Source organism: Chelon labrosus, assembly GCF_963514085.1.
Source record: "Chelon labrosus genome assembly, chromosome: 18".
NCBI lineage: Eukaryota > Metazoa > Chordata > Actinopteri > Mugiliformes > Mugilidae > Chelon > Chelon labrosus.
Genome location: NC_140351.1, coordinates 22,709,012 through 22,732,843, shown reverse-complemented (window position 1 = coordinate 22,732,843; position 23,832 = coordinate 22,709,012). Strand labels below are relative to the sequence as shown.

The 23,832-nt window shown below is 41.9% G+C and overlaps 1 protein-coding gene across 2 annotated transcripts; it reads right to left on the bottom strand.

Annotated features, from left to right (window-relative positions):
* Positions 1 to 6,158: 6,158 nt before the first annotated feature.
* LOC311503889 (uncharacterized protein) lies at positions 6,159 to 23,576 on the bottom strand. Of its 2 annotated transcripts, XM_084566795.1 has the most exons (6): positions 23,304 to 23,576; positions 16,463 to 16,780; positions 16,045 to 16,311; positions 15,302 to 15,604; positions 15,063 to 15,167; positions 6,159 to 6,352 (listed from the first exon to the last, which is right to left on the bottom strand). In XM_084566795.1, the coding sequence occupies exons 1-6, from the start codon at positions 23,557 to 23,559 to the stop codon at positions 6,189 to 6,191; spliced, it is 1,413 nt and encodes a 470-aa protein (XP_084422921.1). In that variant the 5' UTR covers positions 23,560 to 23,576; the 3' UTR covers positions 6,159 to 6,188. The 2 variants fall into 2 exon arrangements, with proteins under 2 accessions (XP_084422921.1, XP_084422920.1); XM_084566794.1 differs by lacking the exon at positions 6,159 to 6,352 and having other exon boundaries at positions 14,521 to 15,167.
* Positions 23,577 to 23,832: the final 256 nt, after the last annotated feature.

The following is a 23,832-nucleotide window of genomic DNA, read 5'->3' as shown; positions in this document are numbered from 1 at the left end:
GCCAGCCAGTCTGTGTCTGAAAGCTGAGGGATGTCATCTCCTTTCTTCACACAGAACTCCCCAATCTCCTCTCTCAGATCCCAGACATTTTTCAGCACTTTGCCCAGGCTGAGCCACCCAACAGCTGTGTGGTAGCTTATGTCACGATGTTCAGTCTCATTTTCCTCCAAAAGTGCAACAAACTGTCTGTGATTCAATGCTCTTGATGAAGTTAACTATTTTAGTGACAACATCAACAACATGGTTCATTTTTAACACTGACTTACACAACACCTCCTGATGTATAATACAATGCAAAAATATCAATTTCTGCTCAGGGTTCATTTCTGTCACTTTATCCTGCATTCTCCTCAAAAGTCCAACATTTTCCAACATTTTCCCCGTCAGATTTGGACAACCATCTGTTGTCACACCAACCAGCTTTTCCCATTTGAGTCCCAACTTGTCCATACATGCATTTACCTCTGTGAACAAATTACTCCTAGTTGTTGTCCCTTTGGCTAAACCTAGTACTAAACCAAATATTTTACTATCATCTCCCCCGTTTATAATTTTTCACAAAATTGTATAAAATACTTCAGTCTAGGATTATATGATTAAATGGATTGTATTAGTTATATAAAAAGAAGACATACATAGGGATCAAGTTACAACGTTTCCATCTGTTAATCAGTTAATACCACTTCTCTCGACTTTCAGCATTGACGTCATTTAGAATCCTTCTTTTGCAACTCACTTTAGATCACATCCTGGCAGATGTTCTTTTCATCTAACATCAAAAGCTGTTCCTGATACCTGTTCTCCCGGAGCATAACATCTCCTACATTCCGTCTAATCATTGCTTTGATACATGGTATGAAGCAACACATGACAACAAGGAAGAAAACAAGAAATGGCATCACTGGAGTAAGAAGTTTAAATACCATGTACCATGGGCCAATTGTAAACCACAAGTCATTAGTCTTATAATCTCTATTAACAGCATCATGTGGTGAAGTTAAATAACATTCGTTAATACACAGGATTAGATGTTACAATCCCTTGTGCCAAGACCCCAGGTAAAACACATTTAGGCCACGTCCACACGTACGAAAACGATCTTTTCCCTCTCTGTTTTCGATGGCATCGTTTCAAGAAATATCCGCGTCCACACAGATCCGTTTCAGCACGACCAAAAACGCTACTTCATATTCCAGGCCTATAGGTGGCGCTGTTTCAGTTTCAGAAATTCACCAAAAACGGAGAGGAGGAGGCGGAGCATGCGCACAAATCTTGAGCGCTGTTTACAAATCGCCTTTTTTGCTCAGCTTGGTGGCACAGGAGCATGATATTTTTAGCCTGACGTAGCCATACTCAATTCTAGTCAGAATGTGAGTCTGATACTGCTCCATAGGGCTGTGATTATGGGGCGTGTTTCAACCGAACCAGGACAAATAATGCCTCCGCACTCAGTTGGATAGACCTATAACCAATCAGAGCAACGGAGTGTGTGACGTATGTTAATTGTGTCCCATCTTCTTAGCGACCATCGGAGCCAGCTGATAAATTAAACCTTTGCCGAATCCCGTAGGAAGGACGGCTAAAACATCTTTCCGATTAACAAATGCCTTGATCACATTTATCTGTTCCTCTTTTAAAATTAATGCGCTGTCGATATCTTCTAGAACAGACACATCTCAGTTCTCCAGCGGCAGCCATCTTTGTTGATGTGATTACGTTACTGTTGATCATCTGTCCATCATCGTATAAAGCCCGCCTTGAGAATCTGATTGGTACGAACAGCTCCTGTTCGAGCATAATTGCGCCTCAACGGAGCAATGCCAGACCGAACTTCCAGACCTCAAATGTTGTGGGCGGGACTAAGTTCGGCTGGCACCCAGGCTATGATATTTTGCCCTGGTAACCCTAATAGGCTCAATATCTTCTCCAGCAGGAAAACTAGCATGTAGTCCGCCATTGTTGTTGATGTTGTTATGAGACGTCTCGCGGGAGGTGGAAGGCTGCTCGGGGGTGTGGCGATGACATCATCGTTTTCTCCGTTTCTGTCTGTCTACACAGAAACGCAAGAGGTGCGTTTGCGAATTTCTCCACCCTGGGACCCGTTTTCAGAAAAGTGCGTTTTAGGGCTATGCGTTTACAGGATACGTGTGGACGATCGGCCAAAGCGATTCAAAACTTCTGCGTTTCTGCGTTTTTGCGTTTCTGTGTGGACAGGCCCTTAGAGTCCAACTGAGAAACCCTAACGTACTTACGAAGATATGACGATTAACATACTGTGTTAATCAGGGGTCGGCAAGCAAGTTTGGCCTGGGGCCAAATTTTTTCCAATCAACTGAATGGTGGGCCAAAACATCAGAATCACAACAATCAGAAACATGTTTTTTTATTTTTTTTCTACTTAACAAAACGTTTTCCCCTTATCTATAGGCTACTATTATATCTTGTACAAAAAAGTAATTTAAGAAAGTCATTTGTTTAAAATAAAGTAACTTGAATTTGCTACAGACTGTTATTAGTCTTACTGCTTTAGCTCCACTCTGTGGCTACGTTATGAAACAGCTTATAATAGTAAGCTAACTTGGTGATAATAAGGATGCTGTCTTTAATCAGCGACTTGTTACACAGACCGTCTTAAGACATGAATGTGCTGTCAGCAAACTATATTTCCCTACTCCACACATTTAATAGGAATGTAAATAATTTCCATTTTGAAAATGACTACTTCTTTGAGCCCAAGTAACGTATTGTAATAATGATTTTATGGACATCAGGATTGGGCTATCCGTTAGTAACGTATTCTCGCGTTACATCCTAATGTTGTTATTTTTTGTGTGTTGGTGTGTGCACCGAGACATTAGCAAACATTGCTAGTTAGCAAGACAAAATGTCACTGTCCAAAGCATTAAAGAGGAAAGTTGACAGCAGGAGTAGGACGTGCACTAGTGGAAAGAGAAGTATGAGTTCATCCTACCTGATTTTGCAAATGCCAAGCCTGTGTGTCTCATCTGCAACAAAGTTGTTGCAGTTTGCAAGGAATATAACATCCGACGGCACCACGAAACAAAGCATGGCACCTTCAAAGTGGCCTATCCACTGCAAACAGGGGCACGGAAGCAAAAACTTGAAGCACTGTCAGCAAGTTATGCGCACAGTAGCAAGATCCTAGTACGAGGCCTCACAGCACAACAAAAAGTGACAAGTGCATCCCTTAAAGCAGCATGGGTGCTCGCCCGGCACAACAGACCATGCACTGATGCAGAGGTTTTTAAAAAGGTAATGGTGACAGTTTTGGAGGAGCTGGCTACTGATAAGTCAATGGATAGCGTCATTGCCTCGGTGAGACAGGTGCCTCTCTCTGCAAGGTCCGCTACCCGGCGCATAGACGCACTGTCGGATGCTGTGCATGGAGTTATTCTCAGTGGTCTGAGTCAGGCCAATTACTTTTCTCTAGCCACTGATGAGAGCACCGGCAACACAGATGTAAGCCAGATGTGTGTCTATGTGAGATATTTTGATGGGAAGGAGTTCAGGGAGTAGTTGCTGTCTTTAATTCCATTAGAGGGGAACACCACTGGAGACATTATATTCACCAAACTGGAGGAATTGTTCAGGCTGCATTCATTGTCACCTGCCATGGTTGGAAAGCACAGAGGTCTGGTGAGCAGATTGAAGGAGATCGCGCCCCAAACACACGGATTGCATTGCCTAATTCACCAGAGTGTCCTGTGCGCCAGTGGTGAGCTAAAGGGGATTATGGATAAAAAGATGCATATCATTAATTTTATCAGGGGTACATCAAGCACTCAGCACCGTCTTTTCCAACAACTTGTGGCTGAGTCAGAGGGATGCTACTCACATTGACTTGCTGCTCCAGAACGACATGCAAGTCAAGACGTCATCGCCACACTCCCGAGCAGCCTTCCACATCCCGTGAGACGTCTCGTAACAACATCAACAACAATGGCGGACTACATGCTAGTTTTCATGCTGGAGACGATATTGAGCCTATTAGGGTTACTAGGGCAAAATATCATGCTCCTGTAAACAGCGCTCAAGATTTGTGCGCATGCTCCGCCTCTTCCTCTCCGTTTTTGGTGATTTTCTGAAACTGAAACAGCGCCACCTATAGGCCTGGAATATGAAGTAGCGTTTTCGGTCGTGCTGAAACGGATCTGTGTGGATATTTCTTGAAACGATGATCGAAAACGGAGAGGGAAAAGATCGTTTTCGTACGTGTGGACGAGGCCTTAGAGGTGATGCTGGGAAACTGTCATAAATAAGATAAGATAAGATAAGATAAGATAAGACTTTATTCATCCCCGTGGGGAAATTAGGGTGTTACAGCGGCAGGAAACAACAGTGCAAGATGCAGAAGATATAAAAAATAGAATAAAATAAGAATAGTATACGGCAGACAAATATGTTATGTACAAAAAATATTTACATATTGCATCAGAGAGATTCACAGTGTCTGGTCTGAGTTGAAACAACCAATTTGGATTGAGGAGTTAAAGTGTCAAAGGAGGATAAATATACATATATGTTGACATTCATGAATATCATGAATAAAAACAACAACAAACTCCAATAGGAGTTAAATTACCACGTATATGCAAATAGAAGGAGTGAGATGATGGTTATATATACTGTACACTGTGCATAAGTCCTGAAAAGAAGCTCAGCAGCTCAGCAGCAGAAGAGTTAGGAAATGCTGATGTTGAAGAGTCTGACTGCTGAGGGGACAAAAGACCTCCGGAAGCGTTCCTTCTTGCACTGTGGGTGCAGCAGTCTTTGGCTGAAAGATCTTCCTAAAATCCCAACTGTCTCATACAGGGGATGAGAGGGGTTGTTCCTGATGTTGGACAGTTTAGCCAACATCCTCCTCTCCCCCACCTGCTCCACTGAATCCAGAGGACAGCCCAGGATGGAGCTGGCCCTCTTGATTAGTTTGCCCAGTCTATTCTTGTCCCTCTCTGTGACTCCGCCACACCAGCAGACCACAGCGTAGAAGGTTGCCGATGCAACCACAGTGTCATAAAAGGTCCTGAGCAGCGTCCAAACACTCCAAAGGACCTCAGTCTCCTCAGCAGGTGGAGGCGACTTTGTCCCTTCTTGTATAGGACATTGGTGTTGTCTGACCAGTCCAGTTTATTGTTCAGGTGAACACCCAGGTATTTATAGCCATCCACGATGTTGATATCCAATCCCTGGATGTTCACCGGCGCTGTGTGTGCTGCCTTCCTTTGGAAGTTAATCACCATCTCCTTTGTCTTGGTGGCGTTGATGTGAAGGTGACTGCGTTCACACCAGTCGACAAAGTCCTCGACCACCTTCCTGTATTCCAGGTCGTTCCCGTCTGTTACCCGTCCAACGATGGCTGTATCGTCCGAGAACTTCTGGATGCGGCAGCTGTCTGTGTTGTTGCGGAAGTCTGAGGTGTAGATGGAGAAGAGGAATGGAGAGAGTACTGTTCCTTGTGGAGCTCCTGTGCTGCAGAGCACCTCATCAGACACACAGCCATGAAGCCTCACATACCGAGGTCTGTTGGTGAGGTAGTCGATCGTCCATGCAGTCAGCTGGCTGTTTACCCCTGCTCCCTCTAGTTTCCCCTTAGGCAGCAAGGGTTGTATTGTGTTAAAGGCACTGGAGAAGTCAAAAAACATGACTCTCACTCTGGAGTCAAATCTGTTGAAGAAAAGATTAAGTTCGTCTGCCCGCCCTCTTTCTCCAGGTTCTGAGCTGTTCCCAATGACCCCGTTTGAACCTGAAATAGTCTTCAGCCCTCTCCAGACCTCCCTGGTGTTTTTCTTCTGGAGTTGGTCTTCCACTTTCCTCCTGTAGATGTCCTTGCCCTCATTCATTTTCTTTTTGAGTTCGCTCTGAGTCCTCTTAAGTTCCTCCTTGTCTCCAGATCTGAAGACCCTCTTCTTCTCGTTGAGGAGGGCTTTCAGCTCAGGGGTCACCCAGGGTTTGTTATTTGAATAACACCGCACTGTCTTGGTGGGCACGGGGGGGGGTACGCAGTTATCGCGATAACATGCGAGAATTCCCGAGGCAGGTAGTATGGCCGAATCCCGATAGCCAGCAGTTCAGGCAATAAGGTGGTCAAGCACAATGCGGTTATGGAGTGTTATGGCCCATGGCGCGTGTGGGTCGTGGTATTTGTCAAAGTCATGTTCTGGTCAAAGTCATGTGATGGAAGCTTCCACGTCCGCCTCGCCTGCCGCCTCCCCGACCTCCTCGTCCCCGCCAGCCACCGTGCCCATGCCAGCCCCCCTGTGTTTTAGCTCTGCAGTCATGGGGCATATGTCCCGGCCCTCCACAGCGGTAGCAGCAGAAGTCTCCTCCTTCACTGTAAAAAGTCACAGCAGAGGAAAAGGAACAAATATCATCATCACTCTGCTCATCACATGCACCATAGAACACATCACTTTTCTTTAATCCTGCTTTTTTCTTTTTATTTGCTACCTCTTTCTCTGCATGTTTACCATGTGAGATGATGTTAACAAGTGTAGCGTTTTCCCATCTCACCTAATGTTTTTTTATCCAGCCAGTGATATCAGGTCTTAATCCCCTCATCAGATCTTAATTGAGACTCATAACGTGGATTGGGAGCGCCATTGATGGAACTCCCCTGTGTCGGTCATACGCTTCTCTCAGTCTGGCCTCATACTGAATTATCGACTCATCTTCTTCCTACACTACTCTGTCAATTTGGCTCCAGTCATCTCCCCTTTGGTAGGCCGCTCTAAGTCTGGCCTTGCCCCCGTGCTTGATTTTCATTCCACTGGAATGGGATGCCTGCTTCCCTCTTTTTCTTGCCTCTTCTCATCTCCCTTACACACCTTCTCAATACTCTAGGGCTGGGCGAGATATCGATATAAAAAATATATTGATATATTTTTTTTTTTTATATTTTTTATATTGATATATTTTTTAATGCAATATGGAATTAGACTATATCGCATATATCGATATACACTACCGGTCAAAAGTTTTAGAACACCCTAATTTTTCCAGTTATTTATTGCAATTCAAGTCGTGCAAGTCCAATTAATAGCTTGAAATGGTACAAAGGTAAGTACTGAACAGCCAGAGGTTAAAAAAAAAAAGGTTTGGTTACCCAAATCTGAAAAATAATGTACATGTCAGAATTATACAAAAAGGCCTCTTTCAGGGAACACGAAGTGGGTTAACAATTTAAAGCTGTTGTGCAGCAATGAAGGTTGAATCAGCCTTGAAAGCTGGTGCTACTAATTCCTACAGGTGTTCCAGATTTTCTTGGTTACTTACAACTCCCTCTGTCTTCATAAAAGCAGTGATGGAACCAGGGGTTGCGTTAACTGAATATTTTCCATCATTGACCGTTTTTGTGTGACGGAAAAATCTGAAGGCAATATGTTACTTTGATAGATTGCAACTCACACCCCTGACCACTTGGTGGCGAGTGACATTATTAATTGGCTCTTGTCTCTACTCGCAGTTTACATTCCAAACATCTCGGAACTTTTGTCAGTGAACGATTTCCTGGTACACCGATTACACTGATGCAGACGTCGAGCTCGGCTAACGGAGGAATCGGATGAAAGCACGTTGCTAGGATTGATGGAAGGCAAATTTTATTTTAGGAAGCCTTGATAAAAGTGGAGTTTTGTGCAAATTGTGCAGAAAAGAGTTAGCATAGCATACCACCGAAGCACTTCAACCCGGTGCCATCTAAATGCAAAGCGTGTTGCAGTAAGCACAGAAACCGCCGGAGCTGTTAGTGCTAGCAGTCCCGGTCCGAGAACGGGAAAAAGCTGTGTCGTGTTTTTTTAACATTTAATGAATTTATATTGAATATTATGAATATTAATTAAATGATTGAGTATTGATTGCTATTGAATATGTCACTGTTATCATTTTAAAAAATTAAAGTGACGGGTAAAAATAGATTATGACGGTATTTTTATGACCCTGTCAGTCAAAGTGACAGACAACGAAAAAGTCTAGCGCAACCTCTGGTTGGAACACACTGTGGTACCAGACCCTCATGAGCATCAGGTGAACAGTATTGTACTCAGAGCTGTTTCTTGCTATAGGCAAACTAGGCGAATGCTTAGGGCCCCCAAGCCAATATTGCGTTATATTCATTGGCAGTGTTGGGAGTAACGCGTTACAAAAGTAATGTAATTACTGTAATGTATTGCTTTTTGCTGTAACGCGGTAATATAAGGCATTCCAAAAAAAATTGGGTGATATTTTAGTTGGTACAAAGGTCGGTAACGCGCGTTACAATGCATTTTAAGCCGGAATTAAGTGGTGTCTTGTTTTTATACTATCGCCAATAACACCGCGAGACCAGCAGAGGAGAAAAATTCCGTGCAAATTGTAGAACGTTTCTTCCTGTGTTACGTTACTGGTAAAAGATGACTACGGCTGAGGCAAGTTCGGCATCGGACGGTACATTTTCGAGATGGACATACTGTCATTATTTTCAGTTTGTTAGAGACAAAGATATGAGGAGCATAGTTAAGTGCACTTTATGTGCAAAACCAAAAGATCTATCTACGTCGCGAAATAGCACGAGTAATCCAACGAAATATCTAGAGCGGTGCCACGCTAACATTAAGTTAGTGAAAAGAAAGCAAACTGAGGACGAAAGCGGAGACAAAGCAATTAAAGGTCTGTTTTTAAATAAATTCTGGCTATGATTGTTCTTTAGTATTGCATTACGAGCCATCACTGCGCACCTATTACATTCTTCTGTTGTTAGCATTAAGCCTAGGAGCATAATAAGATACATTTAGAATAAGTATAGTATATATTTCCAGTTATTTTGGGGAAAGTAACGTAAAAGTAATGCAGTAGTAGTGTAATGCCTTACAATTCAGAGACAGAAATATTATAATGTAATGAATTACAGTTGAAATGACAGTAACAAGTAATACATAATGTATTACGTTTTTGAAGTAACTTGCCCAACACTGTTCGTTGGACCGCACTGTCGCAAAGTGAGTGACTTAGCGGGCCGCCGACAGGTATGATGGGCATGATTGACAGCTACTCATCATTCCCGTTACCGAGAATATTAAACAAAACAAATACAGTAATGACATCAAAAAGAAGTTATCTCAGAAAAAGGAAACGGAGGAAGAAAAACGGTCAGAAGATAAAGGTATGGCATTTGTTGGTGATGTGGGCTGGATAGGGGGAGGTGAAACGTTTAGCAACCTTGTTTATTTGCCCTGCTAGCCCTGGATAAATGTTAGCGAGCCAGCCCTGAATAAATGTTAGCTAGCCAGCCCTCAATACATGTTAGCTAGCTGGCAGGATTTGTTCGTCGTAAACTAAGCTTTAGTGTCTACTTCATTAAAGTTAGCAAATATAAAATTAATAAGTCTCATGTGAATGGACAGACTGTCCTGTCATGGTCATAACTGACTGACTCCAGATCCCTTTATTCATATTATTATTATTATTTTTATTGTCAGGGCCGTTTCTAGCTTCGTGGGGGCCCTAAGCAAGATGCTGTTTGGGGGCCCCTAGTTTGTCAAACTATGATGAAGAGATTCCTAACCCTTAGATGGATTCAAGGAGTTTTATTGTCATTACACACATGTTGCTACATGAGGTGGAACAAAATTAGTGACCCTGGTCCCGGTGCAAGCCAAAGCAGAGTAAAAGTACGAGTATAAAAATAGAATAAAATTAGCTAACTAAGTATAAAAAAAAACAGGCAAGTAAGTAATATAAATATAGAAAATGACAATTGTGCACTACTGGAGTCTGTGCAAAATGACTGCATTCAGTGCAAAATGTATCTGTGGTTGGTTGTCGGGAGGGGGTCAGTGTCAGTGGTCTCTCAGATATTTGACACTTAACATTATTTTAGCATTGCTTAGGATTAATTTACAAAGTTTAGTGTGTGTTTTATAGTCCTTTAATTAGAAGTGTGCTACGGTTTTGTAATTTAAATAAATATGTTAAAGGTTTGTCTTTTAAGTGAGGCATTGTGTTTGTTTTAGACTATTGTGTCAGTGGATCATTCATCTTAGCTTTATTTCTTTCACTAATCCTATGTGTAAATGAATGCAGAAAACTCTTAAAAGTGACAACTTTGTACTTGGGTACACTGTACATCACAATGTTTGATATAAAAACAGATTCATTTTAATTGTCTGTATTACAGCAACATCACTGCAGTTATAAAACAGGAATATGTGCTAATGATCTATTTCGCTTGATAACCTAAGGAACCTTGTCTTTGCAGGAGCAATTCTAAAATATTTTGGAGCTCCAGACGTTGAGCCAGAGGGATCTTCTGAACTTCCCGACCAGGAAGCTCCAGGAACATCACATAAGTACATTAGGTGTTATGCTGAGAAGTGACTGTGATGTTAAATCAGCATTATTTTTAGTGTTTTTTTTTTTGTTTTCATTGTTGCACTTTAAAATAAATGGTTTGTTGTATTTTCTTATTTAAAGGAAACATTTTTATAAACACTGAAAATCTGTTTTTTTAGTTTTTTTTTTTTTATTGACATATAGAGGATTGTTGTTTTCCTTGTATTATATTTTTTTATCAGTTTAACTTGCCTGTGTGGCTCAACTTAAGATGCTCATGAAGTGTAATAGATTGAGGCATCTTATATCATACCCCGACAACCAACCACAGATACATTTTGCACTGAATGCAGTCATTTTGCACAGACTCCAGTAGTGCACAATTGTCATTTTCTATATTTATATTACTTACTTGCCTATTTTTATACTTAGTTAGCTAATTTTATTCTATTTTTATACTTGTACTTTTACCGTTTCTGCTTTGGCTTGCACCGGGACCAGGGTAACTAATTTCGTTCCACCTCATGTAGCAACATGTGTGTAATGACAATAAAACTCCTTGAATCCATCTAAGGGTTAGGAATCTCTTCATCATAGTTTGACAAACTAGGGGCTCCCAAACAGAATCTTGCTTAGGGCCCCCACGAAGCTAGAAAAGGCCCTGATTGTACTGCAGAAAGTAGTGTGTTGCTACAAAAATGGTGAGAAAAAGGCAACAATGGAAGAGAGACCATCATAACACTTAAAAATGTAGGTCTTTCCTACAGGGAAATTGTAAACAAAGTCAAGGTGTCAGTGAGTACAGTTTTCTTCACCATCAAAAGGCACTCAGAAACTGGGGGAAACTCTGACAGGAAGAGGTCTGGCAGACCCAAAGCCTCAACTGAATCAGAGGACAAGTTTCTGAGAGTTAACGTCTTGCGTGATAGGCGGCTCACAGGACAACAGCTTCAAGCACAGCTTAATAGTGGTCGTAGTAAGCAAGTCTCAGTTTCAACTGTGAAGAGAAGACTTCGAACTACAGGACAAGTTGCAACAAGAAAGCCATTGCTAAGATGTCAGAATAAGACAAAGAGGCTCGCCTAGGCCATGAAACACCGCCATTGGACTACTGAAGACTGGAAGAAGGTATTATGGACTGATGAATCAAAATTTCAAATCTTTGGTTCATCACGCAGGATCTTTGTACGCTGTCGAGTAGGCGAGAGGATGGTTCCACAGTGTGTGACATCAACTGTCAAACATGGAGGAGGAAGTGTGATGGTCTGGGGCTGTTTTGCTGGATCCAGGGTCGGTGACTTGTACAGAGTGAGAGGCACCCTGAACCAAAACGGCTACCACAGCATTCTGCAGCGCCATGCAATACCCTCTGGTATGCGCCTAGTTGGTCAGAGGTTCATCCTACAGCAAGATAATGACCCAAAACACAAGTCCAAGCTATGCCAGAACTACCTCAGGAAAAAAGAACAAGATGGTTAGCTTGAAAACATGGAGTGGCCAGCACAGTGTCCAGACTTAAACCCCATCGAGCTGGCTTGGGATGAACTGGACAGAAGAGTGAAAGCCAAGCAACCTACAAGTGCCACACATTTATGGGAACTTCTGCAACAGACTTGGAAGAACTTTCTGAAGAATATTTGATTTCTATTGTAGAAAGAATGCCATGAATGTGTTCAGCTGTTATATCTGTCAAAGGTGGCTACATTGATGAGTCAAAAGTTTAGAATACATTTTGGTCCATAAATTGATTCCATGATTTATTTTTCAACTCAAATTGCTTATTTGTTCTTTTGCTTTCATTTCAGAGTGCAATGAGACACTAAACTGAATAATTTTCAGTAAAAAACTAAAATTTGCGCTGTGATCCTTGCTCCAGTCAAGCTGCTGACCCGGAGCTCTCTGCACTGCTCCCCGCGAACTCACCCCTCCTCTGTGCATGAAAGAAGAGGACAGAAAGAGGAGACGTCTGCGGAGTGTACGGAGGAGAAATTGGTTAGTAAAAGAAACAGCGGCTCAGTAATTTGGAGATGGTTCAGATTCAAAGTATGAGATGAGCAACAAAATTACATTATATGGAGAGGTTGCGCTAGACTTTTTCGTTGTCTGTCATTTTGACTGACAGGGTCATAAAAATCCCATCATAATCTATTTTTACCCTTCACTTTAATTTTTTTTTTAAATGATAATAATGCAATTCAACATCAATTAATTTTCATTAAAAATTCATTAACTTTAAGTACTTTTTTCAGTATTGACAGTATTGACTTCAAATGGTAGGGAAAAAAAAAGTTTGGGCTCCTGACACGTCTTGTCCGTACTGGGACCGGGACTGCTAGCGCTAACAGCTCTTAGATGGTACCGTAGGGTTGAAGTGCTTCGGTGGTATGCTCTTTTATTTTGCACAATTTGGACAAAAACTCATCAAACCTAGCAACGTGCTTTTATCCAATTCCTCCATTTTGGTAACCGTTAGCAGCATAGACAGAGACATATATACATATATATTGTATATATGTCTATGGTTAGCCGAGCGCTGACGTGTGCATCAGTATAATCAGTGTACCAGGAAATTGTGCACTGATAAAAGTTATGCGGTGTTTGGAGCGCAAACTGCGATTAGAGACAAGAGCCAATTAATAATGTCACTCTCCACCAAGTGGTCAGGGGCGTGAGTTGCAATCTGTCAAAATGACAGATGGCCTTCAGATTTTTCCATCACAGTTTTAAAAAAACGGTCAATGACGGATAATATTCGGTTAACGCAACTCCTGGTTATGTGTAGGGAGTGCCATTAACAAGTTGCAGTCAGGGGTGGAAGCACTACAAATCTTTTTCGCCACCTAAAACAGTGGCACAAACTGTAGTATGAAGATTGTGTGAATTTGTTAGGCCATAATGACCATCGTTACATTTGGAGGAAAAGGGGGAAGCTTGTAAGCCTGAGAACACCATCCCAACTGTGAAGTATGGGGGTGGTAGCATCATGTTATGGGCCTATTTTGCTGCATGAGGAACTGGTGCACTTCATAAAATAGACGGCATCATGGGGAAAGAACATTATGTGGAAATATTGAAGCAACATCTCAAGACATCAGCCAGGAAGTTAAAGCTTGGGCGCAAATGGGTCTTCCACATAGACAATGACCCTAAGCATACTGCCAAAGTAGTTACAAAGTGGCTTAAGGACAACAAAATCAATGTTTTGGAGTGGCCATCACAAAGCCCCGATCTCAATCCCATAGAAAATTTGTGGGCAGATCTGAAAAGGCGTTTGGGTAATCCTAACTGACCTAAAACAGGAGAGGTTTAGTCTGATTTAACTTCAGTGAGGAAAAAATGTTTACGTGTCTTTTAACACAGTGTATGTAAACATCTGGTTTCAACTGTATATCGTATATCAACATTCAGCCTGAATATATCGGGATATGACTTTTGGTCCATATCACCCAGCCCTACAATACTCCCAACGAACTTTTTGCACTTTTTGGAATATCTAAAAACCAATGCCTACGTCCTATTCTCAGTAGGTCTTACACAACTCAGTACTGTTTATAGGCCTTCACTCTCTCATAGGTTCTTTTATAACCTCTTTTAATTGCTAAGAAGAGAAAACTATATTGAACCTTTTTTATTTTTTAACTCACTTCTCACCTTTGTCTGATCCCATTACCAACCCGTCCCTCGTCCTTCCGTGCAATGCCTTATTCTGAATTCACAGATAAAGATTTTAGTTATGCCGTGCACGGTCTTTACATTCCCTGGTTTGGAGAAGGAAAAGGATGGCACCAGGGATCCGGCTCGAAGGACCAAATTATGTGAGGTGAAAAAAGGAATCACCATTCTTGCAATAAGGATCTCGAAGTCAGCGTCTCTTTATTCAAGCAGTGCACAGGATCTCACACTACACAAGGTTATCAGAGAGGAGCTCCAAGAACAGAGAAATGACACAGTATTTGTACTCAATGCTAGATTATCTTCAGTACACATCATTAGCCTGGGTGTTCCCATACTGCTTTGCGCGCGATTTCATTCTCGCTGCAAAAGCAGTCTGGAAACCATCGCCCATATTTTTGCCTGAGATAGGGAACCAATCACAGAACGGGGGGGGCAGCAAGACGATGACGACGTCTATGCGCGACACCGAAGCTTGTAGTGTGTTAATCCAACATTGCAGCGGACCTAACGTTACCGTTCGATGCAGCCTTAGACAGTGTTTTAAGTAGCTTAGAACGCAAGTTTATTTTAAAAAAGAGCAACGTTTGGCGTTGAAAGACTTCACTGCCAAGAAGGATGTGTTTGCTCTGCTACCAACAGGCTTTGGCTATGAATCGCGCGCAAGGCAGCATGGGAATTACCAGGCGCATTTGATAGACATTCGTAGCGCCCAATAAACAGCTCTAGGCATTTGTAAAACCACGCCTCAAATACGAGAAAATAAACACGTAGTTTCCAGACCAGCATCTCATTGAGATGTGCAGTCGCGTCAGCCAGGCTAACACATCATACTGGCTAGCAACAAACATGTTATCTATTCTCCAGAAGGAGGGAGTATCTTCCTTGAGATGGCACCAAGGCCTCAGGCCTCCTGCACTCTCCTTGAACTAATAGGTTTTCTACAAAACAAGGTACTAAATCGTGCATGAATATAACCTGTTTACTAAACCTAGTAACTAAACCCAATATTTTTCTATCACCAACATAGAAGACACAAGAGTGATGGCAGAATGCCATTCTACCTGTTTTCTTTTGAAGGCACAGTACCACGCCAGTTAGTGCTGCTGCTGCAGTGACAATGGCTGCAACCATCCCACCTATAAATCCTCTCGTACTGGTTGTATTCCCTGAAACAGAGAAAGAGTCAGTTGATTCAAGGGTCTCTAGCACTTCACAATGACTTTAAGGTCACACAGATTTTACAGAAAGCAACTGGATCTTTAATAACAGAGACTGAGAGTTGTTAGTTCTGCCACTTTACCGTGATCATTCCCAATTCTCACTATGGTGTCAGATCTTAGTGTCTCCTCATCATCCCTGAGTTCACACGTGTATATTCCATCCTGATTTGAAGACAAGTCCTGTAGTGTGAGGCTGCCTGACTCTGATACATTCTTCACCTGCTGCCTCCACTCCTCTGACACTGTGGAGGAGACATCAGTCCTGGTCCTGTTCAGGATGATCTGACTGTGGTTGAATCTCCAAACGAGGCTGAAGTTTGTCAAAGAAGTGTTGGAGGCAGAGCAGGAGATTGTTGTTTCAGCTTTTGATCCACTGATAGAAGCTGAAATCATAAAACATAAAAACTGATAAACTGATCAAACATACAGAAACACATATTGGGACACACAAAATTAAGAGGTGGTATGAATATTCTTTTATGCCTCATCTCCAAATGAGATCCATTTGGTAACTGCTTAAAGTGATTGTTGTTGCAGTTGCTGAAGAAGTACAAACAAAACTGACTTTCTAGTTCCTGATTGGGGCATGGGACACCACTAAAATGAATGCATTAACACTGACCCAGTTTGGTCAGCATAGATACAGTTTTTAATACTGGCTTAATGATACTTAGTGCCTTTAGGTTAGTTTGAGTCAACCAGGTGTTACACTGCTACTGTGTATTGATATATTATTTAAGAAACAGGAAAAAACATTGATTTAGCTGAAAAAGAAATACAGTAGATGAGTTTGTAAAGACTGGTGTCTTCTTAAAATACTTACTTGGTTTAAATAAAGTAGCTCTCCTCTTGTTTCTCTGAGTGCTGATGGTGCAGCTGTAGACCAGATCATTGTCACTGTCTGAAAGTATCAGAGAACTGCTGATGTTGTAAAGCTGCTGTTCAGTCTGCTGGACTGTGGTTGTGTTCTTGAAGGTCTCTTTGGATGGAGGTCTGGTGGACCAGGTGAGTTCAGGTTCAGGGTAGATCCAGTTAGAGCTGCAGGTGATCCTGTTTCCTACCTGATCAATGTTCACTTCATGGACTGGAGCTGGAAAAAGAGTTCACAATACAACACAATACAACAATACACAAAATGGGAACTGGAGCTGGGAAAATTGACCAACATGGCAACACAATTGTTCCATTTAGAAATGATCTGCACAAAACACAAACAACCTGATGGTGTTACTGTCTCATACCGTCCACTTTCATGTAGCTCAATGACTCTTTGTTTCCATGTGTGGTGCTGGTGTAACACTGGTATCTTCCCTGGTCCTGAACCTTCACTCCTGTCAGCTGCAGTGAGGCGTTTCCTCTGGAGATCTGCTCCTTGAACAGTGATGTCCTGCCTCTGAAGTTCTGGTCCTGGTGTCCAAGCTCATCTTGGTTGTTGTAGAACGAGTGGACACGAAGGTTTCCAGCTTTCAGCTGAAACCAGTGGATGACTACTTCACGGCCAAACTGGAAACTGCACGGTAAAATGCATCTTTCCATGAAAACACAGGACACTTCAGTTTCTGAAACATCAGATAAAGAGATCCACTTTGAGATTTCATTCAGGATAAACATCAACTTTCCTCTATAACTTTGTAGGTAAGGTTTTCATTTGAAGACATGTTCTTTGTTTTCAAAGGTAGAGAATAAGCAAAGTCTTCTGATGCTACATGTTGGTTACAGACAACAGAAGTGGCTGATATCCATAAATTCTACCAGTGGCTGGAAAAGGCTGGACTGAAAGACAGCACAGAGGCACTAATCATGGCAGCACAGGAACAGGAGCCAGGATCTACCACACCAGGAGGGACCCAAGGTGCAGGCTGTGCAAGACATCCCTGAGACAATCCAGCACATAACAGTAAGGTTTAGGATGCTAGTAGGCAGGGCATACATGGAAGACCATAACCATGTTGCTGGAATAGTGCACAGGAACATCTGCACAGATGTTCCTGGACTGGAAGTCCCATGGTTGAAATGGCACCTGTGGGACTTCCAGATACAAAATGACAAGCTGGTGATGGCTAACCAACTGGACATTAGCAGTGGACAAACAGCACAACAGGGCCTTAGTGGTAGATGTAGCAATCCTGAGTGATAGCAACATCAGGAAGAAGGAACACGAGAAGCTTGAGAAAATACTAAGGGCTGAGAGGACAGCTACAAAAGATGTGGAAGGTGGAGGCACCAGTGGTCCCTGTGGTGATAAGAACACTTGGAGCAGTGACCCCAAAACTGGAAGAGTGGCTCCAGCAGATTCCAGGGACAACATCTGAGAACTCTGCCCAGAAGAGTGTCTAAGAACAGCTAAGATACTGCTCAGGACCCTCAAGCTCCCAGACCTCTGGTAGAGGCCCCAAGATTGAAGGAAGAAACAAAGATAGTTATTTTTTCGATAACCCAATAAACCCTGTTTCTTTAATAAAAACGAGTTAAAAAGGAGAAATAAAGCTGAGCCAGCTAACCTGAGACCTTCCAGTAAATAAAACAGTAGAAACCTTTAATGTTTGAGTTTGGCCAGACTGACAATCCGATATTAGCTTATTAATGTGCCATAGTTTAAGAAATAACATCTTTATAAACACAAATATTTATCACAGATTGCAAAGAAAATGGGAACATATATGCGTTAAACATCAGGGCCCGTATTCCTAAAGATTCTTAGCGCAAAGAGTTGCTCCTACTGGCCAAATTCTAAGAAAATTCTTAGAATCATGATGTTTTCTAAGAATTTCCCCTCAAAGTTAAGAGTAGATCCTAGTAGATAAAAGGTATTCCTAAAGAATCTTAGCTCTTAAGAGTGCTCCTAAGGTGAGATCTGTTAAGAGCAGGGAGGAGGACTTTTAGGAGGCTTAGGAGTTTCTTAAGTAGAGGAGAAAATGGCTGAAAGAAGAGACAGGAGAGATATTCTCCAAACACTGAATGACAATCAAGCTTGTTACAATCGCAACATCACCGGAAATGAAAGTCATCACAACACTGAGGTATTTAGCAACAGGAAAAATGCAAAAATGCAACAATGCAGCAGTGATGACGTGGGGCCAAGTCTACGTCTCTAAACACTTTTATTCTCATTGACCAGTTGAGCCAGAAGCAAACACTGTTCCTCTGTCCAGTTGGGTTTCCTACTTCATTTCTTCTCCACTGCTGTTCGGTTTGTGGAAGATTTGAACGCCAAGCAACACTGCTTCTTCTAGGCCGGTTAGCAATCACAGAAATTGATGAAAGCTGAGCCATTTTAAGACCTGTGATAGACTGGAAACCAGTCCAGGGTGTACCCCGCCTCTCACCCGATGACAGCTGGGATAGGCTCCAGCAGACCCCGCGACCCTTAACAGGAATAAGCGGTTATAGAAGAAGAAGATGAGCCATTTTAACCCTTGTTAACCCTTGTTAATACCAAATGGATGAAAAATGACCAGCTTGGTAAATGAATGGAAGCAAATAAATAGAACTATCAGCATGTGAATACTGTGGTAGTGGGAGTTTTCACACATTTTGTTTTTTAAAGTATAGCTTACTATTTATTTATTTTTATGTAAAATATTATTTATAATTCCACAGTCTTCATAGAGATTACATTTTATAAATAAATCTACTGATTTGACATCTTAGTGAGAAGGTGTGGTTGACCCCATTGCTAGGTATGAGTCATCATTTCAAGAGGTGTGATTGGTTGATCCTAAAAGCTTGATAAAAATACACTTTTGGTTAAAATGGGCCTAGAATGGACCGTCAAATCTGTAGATTATGAGTCTCATAGTACTTGATACACAGGCATACTGCTTGTATTGTAAGGCTGATTTCTACACCAAACTTTGTGATATAAAAAAATACATAAACATACTCAAAAGCAGGGCCATTTCTAGCTTCGTGGGGGCCCTAAGCAAGATGCTGTTTGGGGGCCCCTAGTTTGTCAAACTATGATGAAGAGGAGTTTTATTGTCATTACTCACATGTTGGTACATGAGGTGTGTTAGGATGGCCTGGTAGCAGTTGGATTAAAACAGGAAGCTTGAGTCTGAGATGAGGTGCAAACCAACCAAGTGTTTATTTCACTCAGAAAATGCATGACAAAACAAAAAAAGCCATTTAAAAAAAGAAAATCATGCCCCTTCTGTGGCCTGAGGTCTGGGTCACAGCCCTGCCAATCACACACACCCACCCTGTCTGTGTGCACGGGCTCCCTTTTGTAGGCTGCTATCAATTATGACTCAAGCCCTACCACTAAGCAGGTGAGTTCACTCCCCAGATCCACCATACAATATTGGGTTAAATAACATACATAAAAACATATATATTTCCCCCGAATACCTCTACTAGTACAAATCTCATAAAACCCTTACTCAACTAACATTCACCATAACAGACCCTTACAGTTGTCAACCCCCCATCTAATTATCACAGTGGACTCTCTCGGGACCTTTAAGAAGGTGTTCAGACCTCCGGCGCCCTCTTTTAGGCTGAACACCTGAGGACACAGCACAGGTAAGAAACATTCCACCAGATTTGCAAACATACAAATTGTTCCCCTGAAACACTACACAAGCCTTACAATGCGTTTCTCTTCCCAGGACAGGCTCTTCTCAGTAGCAGCTGAGAGGCCCCACCGAGAGAAACACACAATAAAATACATTTAACCTTTCAGCTTTGTGTCTGGCTTATTCATTCCATGCTATCTGGTTAAATTCCTGTCCTGTTGTGTAATTAGTTATGTTATTAGTTAGTTAAGCGACAAAGAGGACCTTCACCACAAAGTGGAACGGAATTAGTTACCCTGGTCCCGGTACAAGCCAAAGCAGAAACAGTTAAAGTAAGAGTATAAAAATAGAACAAAATTGGAGCAAATTCCTGTCAACTCTTAAAAAGATTTTAGGGTATGATGTACCACTGGATGTAAAAGTGCTGTATTTGGGTGTATTAACAGAAAGTAACATAGCTAAAGCTGATTGGTATCTCTGTAAAATATTATTTATTGCTTGTAAAAAGGTCATATCAAAAAACTGGTATCAACCTGACCCTCCAACTCTGGGTCACTGGACGAATATAGTGAAGGACATTCATAATATGGAAAAAATCACATACTCCTTGAGGTCAGAGGAAGAGGCTTTCCTCAGAAGATGGAGAAAATGGACTGAATTTGTGGTGGACCACTCGGACGCAGTTTTTCTATGATTTTATTGTCAATGAGCATGATTTCACAGGAGTGACTTTGGACTGACCCCCCCTTTTTTTTTTTTCTTTTTTTTTCGCTTTCCAAGTCTGTTTTGATTGTGTGTGTTTGTGTAAAAAATACTTAAATAAAAAGTAAAAAAAAAAAAAAAAAAAAAAAAAAAAAAAAAAATAGAACAAAATTAGCTAACTAAGTATAAAAAATAGGGAAGTAAGTAATATAAATATAGAAAATGACAATTGTGCACTTCTGGAGTCTGTGCAAAATGACTGCATTCAGTGCAAAATGTATCTGCGTGTAATGACAATAAAACTCCATGAATCCATAAAAGTGTTAGGAATCTCTTCATCATAGTTTGACAAACTAGGGGCCCCCAAACAGCATCTTGCTTAGGGCCCCCACGAAGCTAGAAACGGCCCTGACAATAAAAATAATAATAATAATATGAATAAAAGGATCTGGAGTCAGTCAGTTATGACCATGACAGGACAGTCTGTCCATTCAAATGAGAGATATTAATATTATATTTGCTAACTTTCATGAAGTAAACACTAAAGCTTAGTTTATGACAAACAAATCCTAGCCAGCTAGCTAACATTTATCCAGGGCTGACTAGCTAACATTGTAACACAGAAATAAGAGCTCAGCTTAATGATCTGAATGGTGCCACAAAAAAACACAAGTCCCGCTGTGCGCGAGTGTGAAATCTTTTGCTGTACCGACGGGATCTGGTGTAGGACAAGGCACAGTCAAAGATGACCAAAAACGTCGTGAATTTAGGATTGCAACCTACGTTGCCTGCCACACTCCATCAATGCTGTTCAGGACTTGTCAGATATACTCCAAGAGGAGATGGGAGCGGCCTACAGCTGTTATCACATCTGTTCTGGGCACCACATTTCAGAGAGGAGTTAAAGGAAGATGTTGTTGAGTCTCCATATTCTCTCTATCTGGACGAAACTACCGATATATCATGTTACCGATATATATCTGGCCTGAGCAGAAACGGATTGACGTCCAACACTTTCAAACCTCCCCGACAGTTGTTGGGGAGGTTTGATTCATCCATGTATTAGCCAGCCGACCTGGCTTCCAGTGACTGTAAAAAGTTCTTCGTTCTTAACATTGTTCAGGTTAATGGAAAGACGCTGATTCTGCGTAAAGGTAAGATGATTTTTTATGTCACCTTTTCTTATCTGCACTGTGACTGATTTGTAGCCCACTTATACTATGGCATTTGCTTGTTTATTTTAAAACTAGTTTTTCGTGGTTGTGTGTTCGGAATCTCAATTAGCTGCTGTACGGCCAGGTTGTTGTGAGTCTTTCAGCACCACAGGTGTGGAAAGCAGCGAGGAGAAAAAGAGGGGGAGGGAGGGAGCAGTAGCGGTTTTAGGCACGGGCGAACCGGGCAGCCGCCCGGGGCGGCATTTTTTCAAGACACAAGGGGGGCGGCACGAGAAAAAAATAAAATAAACAAATAAATCTGCGCCGCTACATGGTTTTCTATTATCTGTCATATCTGTGTGGGGAATTGGCAAATTGTCTCCCCCTGCAGCTGCATGCGCCCCTGCTGCTGAGAAGGTGCCGTGCATAGAAGCTGTGCGTGAGAAAGGGAAAGGGGAGGAGGGCGCGGGGGACAGTTCACCTCTGGGTCTCTCCCAAATTGAACGGACGGGGGGGGGGGGGGGGGGGGGGGGGGGGGGGGGGGGGCGTCCACTGTATAAAAGTTAGTAACACCTTCACTTTCTTCCATGTAACGCACATTTCATTCATAATATAATAAATAGGCCTATAATTCCTGCACGTTTTGGTTTTTATGAATTGTGTGAAATGGCCAAATAAAAATAGGTAATACAAAACGATTATGTGGTCACCAAGGTGAATTGGTTTAGTCTTGACTTCTGGTCGTGAGTGACAGCGATGGAGGATGGAAATCTGTTGATTGTCGAGTGTCAAATAAACAGAGATGGACAGAAAAAGAAAAGATAAAGGTATGCTATGTTCTCTCTGTATGATTACAGTATCCATGTCATGAATGAAGGGCTAATGTTAATTGGTGGTAAACGTTTGTTAGCCTTTTTGCTACGATGCTTGCAATGCTTATTACAACAGTAATTCATCTTGACAAACACCAGATCTAATTTCACCATGAGATTGTGCTTTGCAACAAAACTGTTACAAGTTCAGTTATTATTTATTTCCATCACGTTGGGTCCTGTAATTAGCCAACGAAAATTTCATATCTGTAGGTAGTTTCAAAGATGAACATTTACCATTTGCTACAACTCTATTTCGTGTCAAAACATTGTTTAACCAACCAAAAGTAAGCCAAGCATATAATTGGAGGCAGTAACCAAGGAGCTAATTGTTCCTCCCTGAAAGATAGAGGTGGTCTCGCCCGGGGCGCAATTCAATGTAGAACCGCCACTGGGAGGGAGAGAGGAGAAAAAGAGAGGCAGGGAGAGGCACTCTGTGCATATTCTTTTTTGTTTTAAATTGTTTTGCAAGTAGTCCTCATACGGGTCATTTGTGATGTAAATAATGAAATTTATTAGGCCTACATGTCTTAAAAGTGCACCTTTTTACGTGCAGCTGACATTATTACTAAGTTTGCAACTTACTTTGTTGTGTCTGGCAACTTCGTGGTTTGGGTTGGTGTTATTGTATTGGGCGCGTTCTAAGATGTGATTGGGCTGGAAACTGTCAATCTGATCTGGCAACACTGCAGGCAAAGGCTTATAACAGTTCCACCCAAAGCAAGCTGCCAATAATGACCAAAAAAAAAAAATGACTGCAAAAAAGGCTGAAGCCGCATGGCTTTAGCTATTGCTGAACACTGTTCCATGATTCCTGTCAGTAAACGCATCACTCACCTCCATCTACAGGACTTATGACCAGTAAAAGCCCGATCAGAAGAAAAGCGGCCCAGTCGAGACTCCAGTTCCTCGGAGTTTCCTTTTCTCCGCCATTATTGTTGGACTCTCCTTTTTTTCCGGTCACGGAAACAGTACCCTCCGCTGTTCGTGTCCTGACAATCCCATATCTTCCCAGAAAGTGAGGAGACAGAGAGACTGATGATGGGTTGGGTCTTATCCCTGCTCCCGTGGCATCGGCACCTAGCAGAAGCATTTCCGATGCCACTGCTTTAGCCACTGTCTGGACGAGACAACAGAGTCGCTCCAGTCATGAGACTCAGAACAGGAAGTAGGCTACGTAGGCTACTTCGAAATGAAATCGTCGTGTACACTCTTTTGGAAGAAGCGGCTTTGTCGTTGATTTATATTAATTAATCGACACGAAAACAATTAATTTCGTTTGCAAAATACATGTTGATTTTGCCTTTTCGTTATACGTTGCAATATAAGTCTACAAGCAACATTATTGCATTACATCAACTGTCAA

Coding starts and splice junctions, on each gene's coding strand:
- LOC311503889 (XM_084566794.1), bottom strand. CDS start 23,559: ATGCTTCTGCTAGGTGCCGATGCCACGGGAGCAGGGATAAGACCCAAC. Junction 16,781..23,303: donor CATAAGTCCTGTAGATGGAG/GTGAGTGATGCG, acceptor CTGATGTTTCAG/AAACTGAAGTGTCCTGTGTT. Junction 15,168..15,301: donor GAGAATTGGGAATGATCACG/GTAAAGTGGCAG, acceptor TCTCTGTTTCAG/GGAATACAACCAGTACGAGA.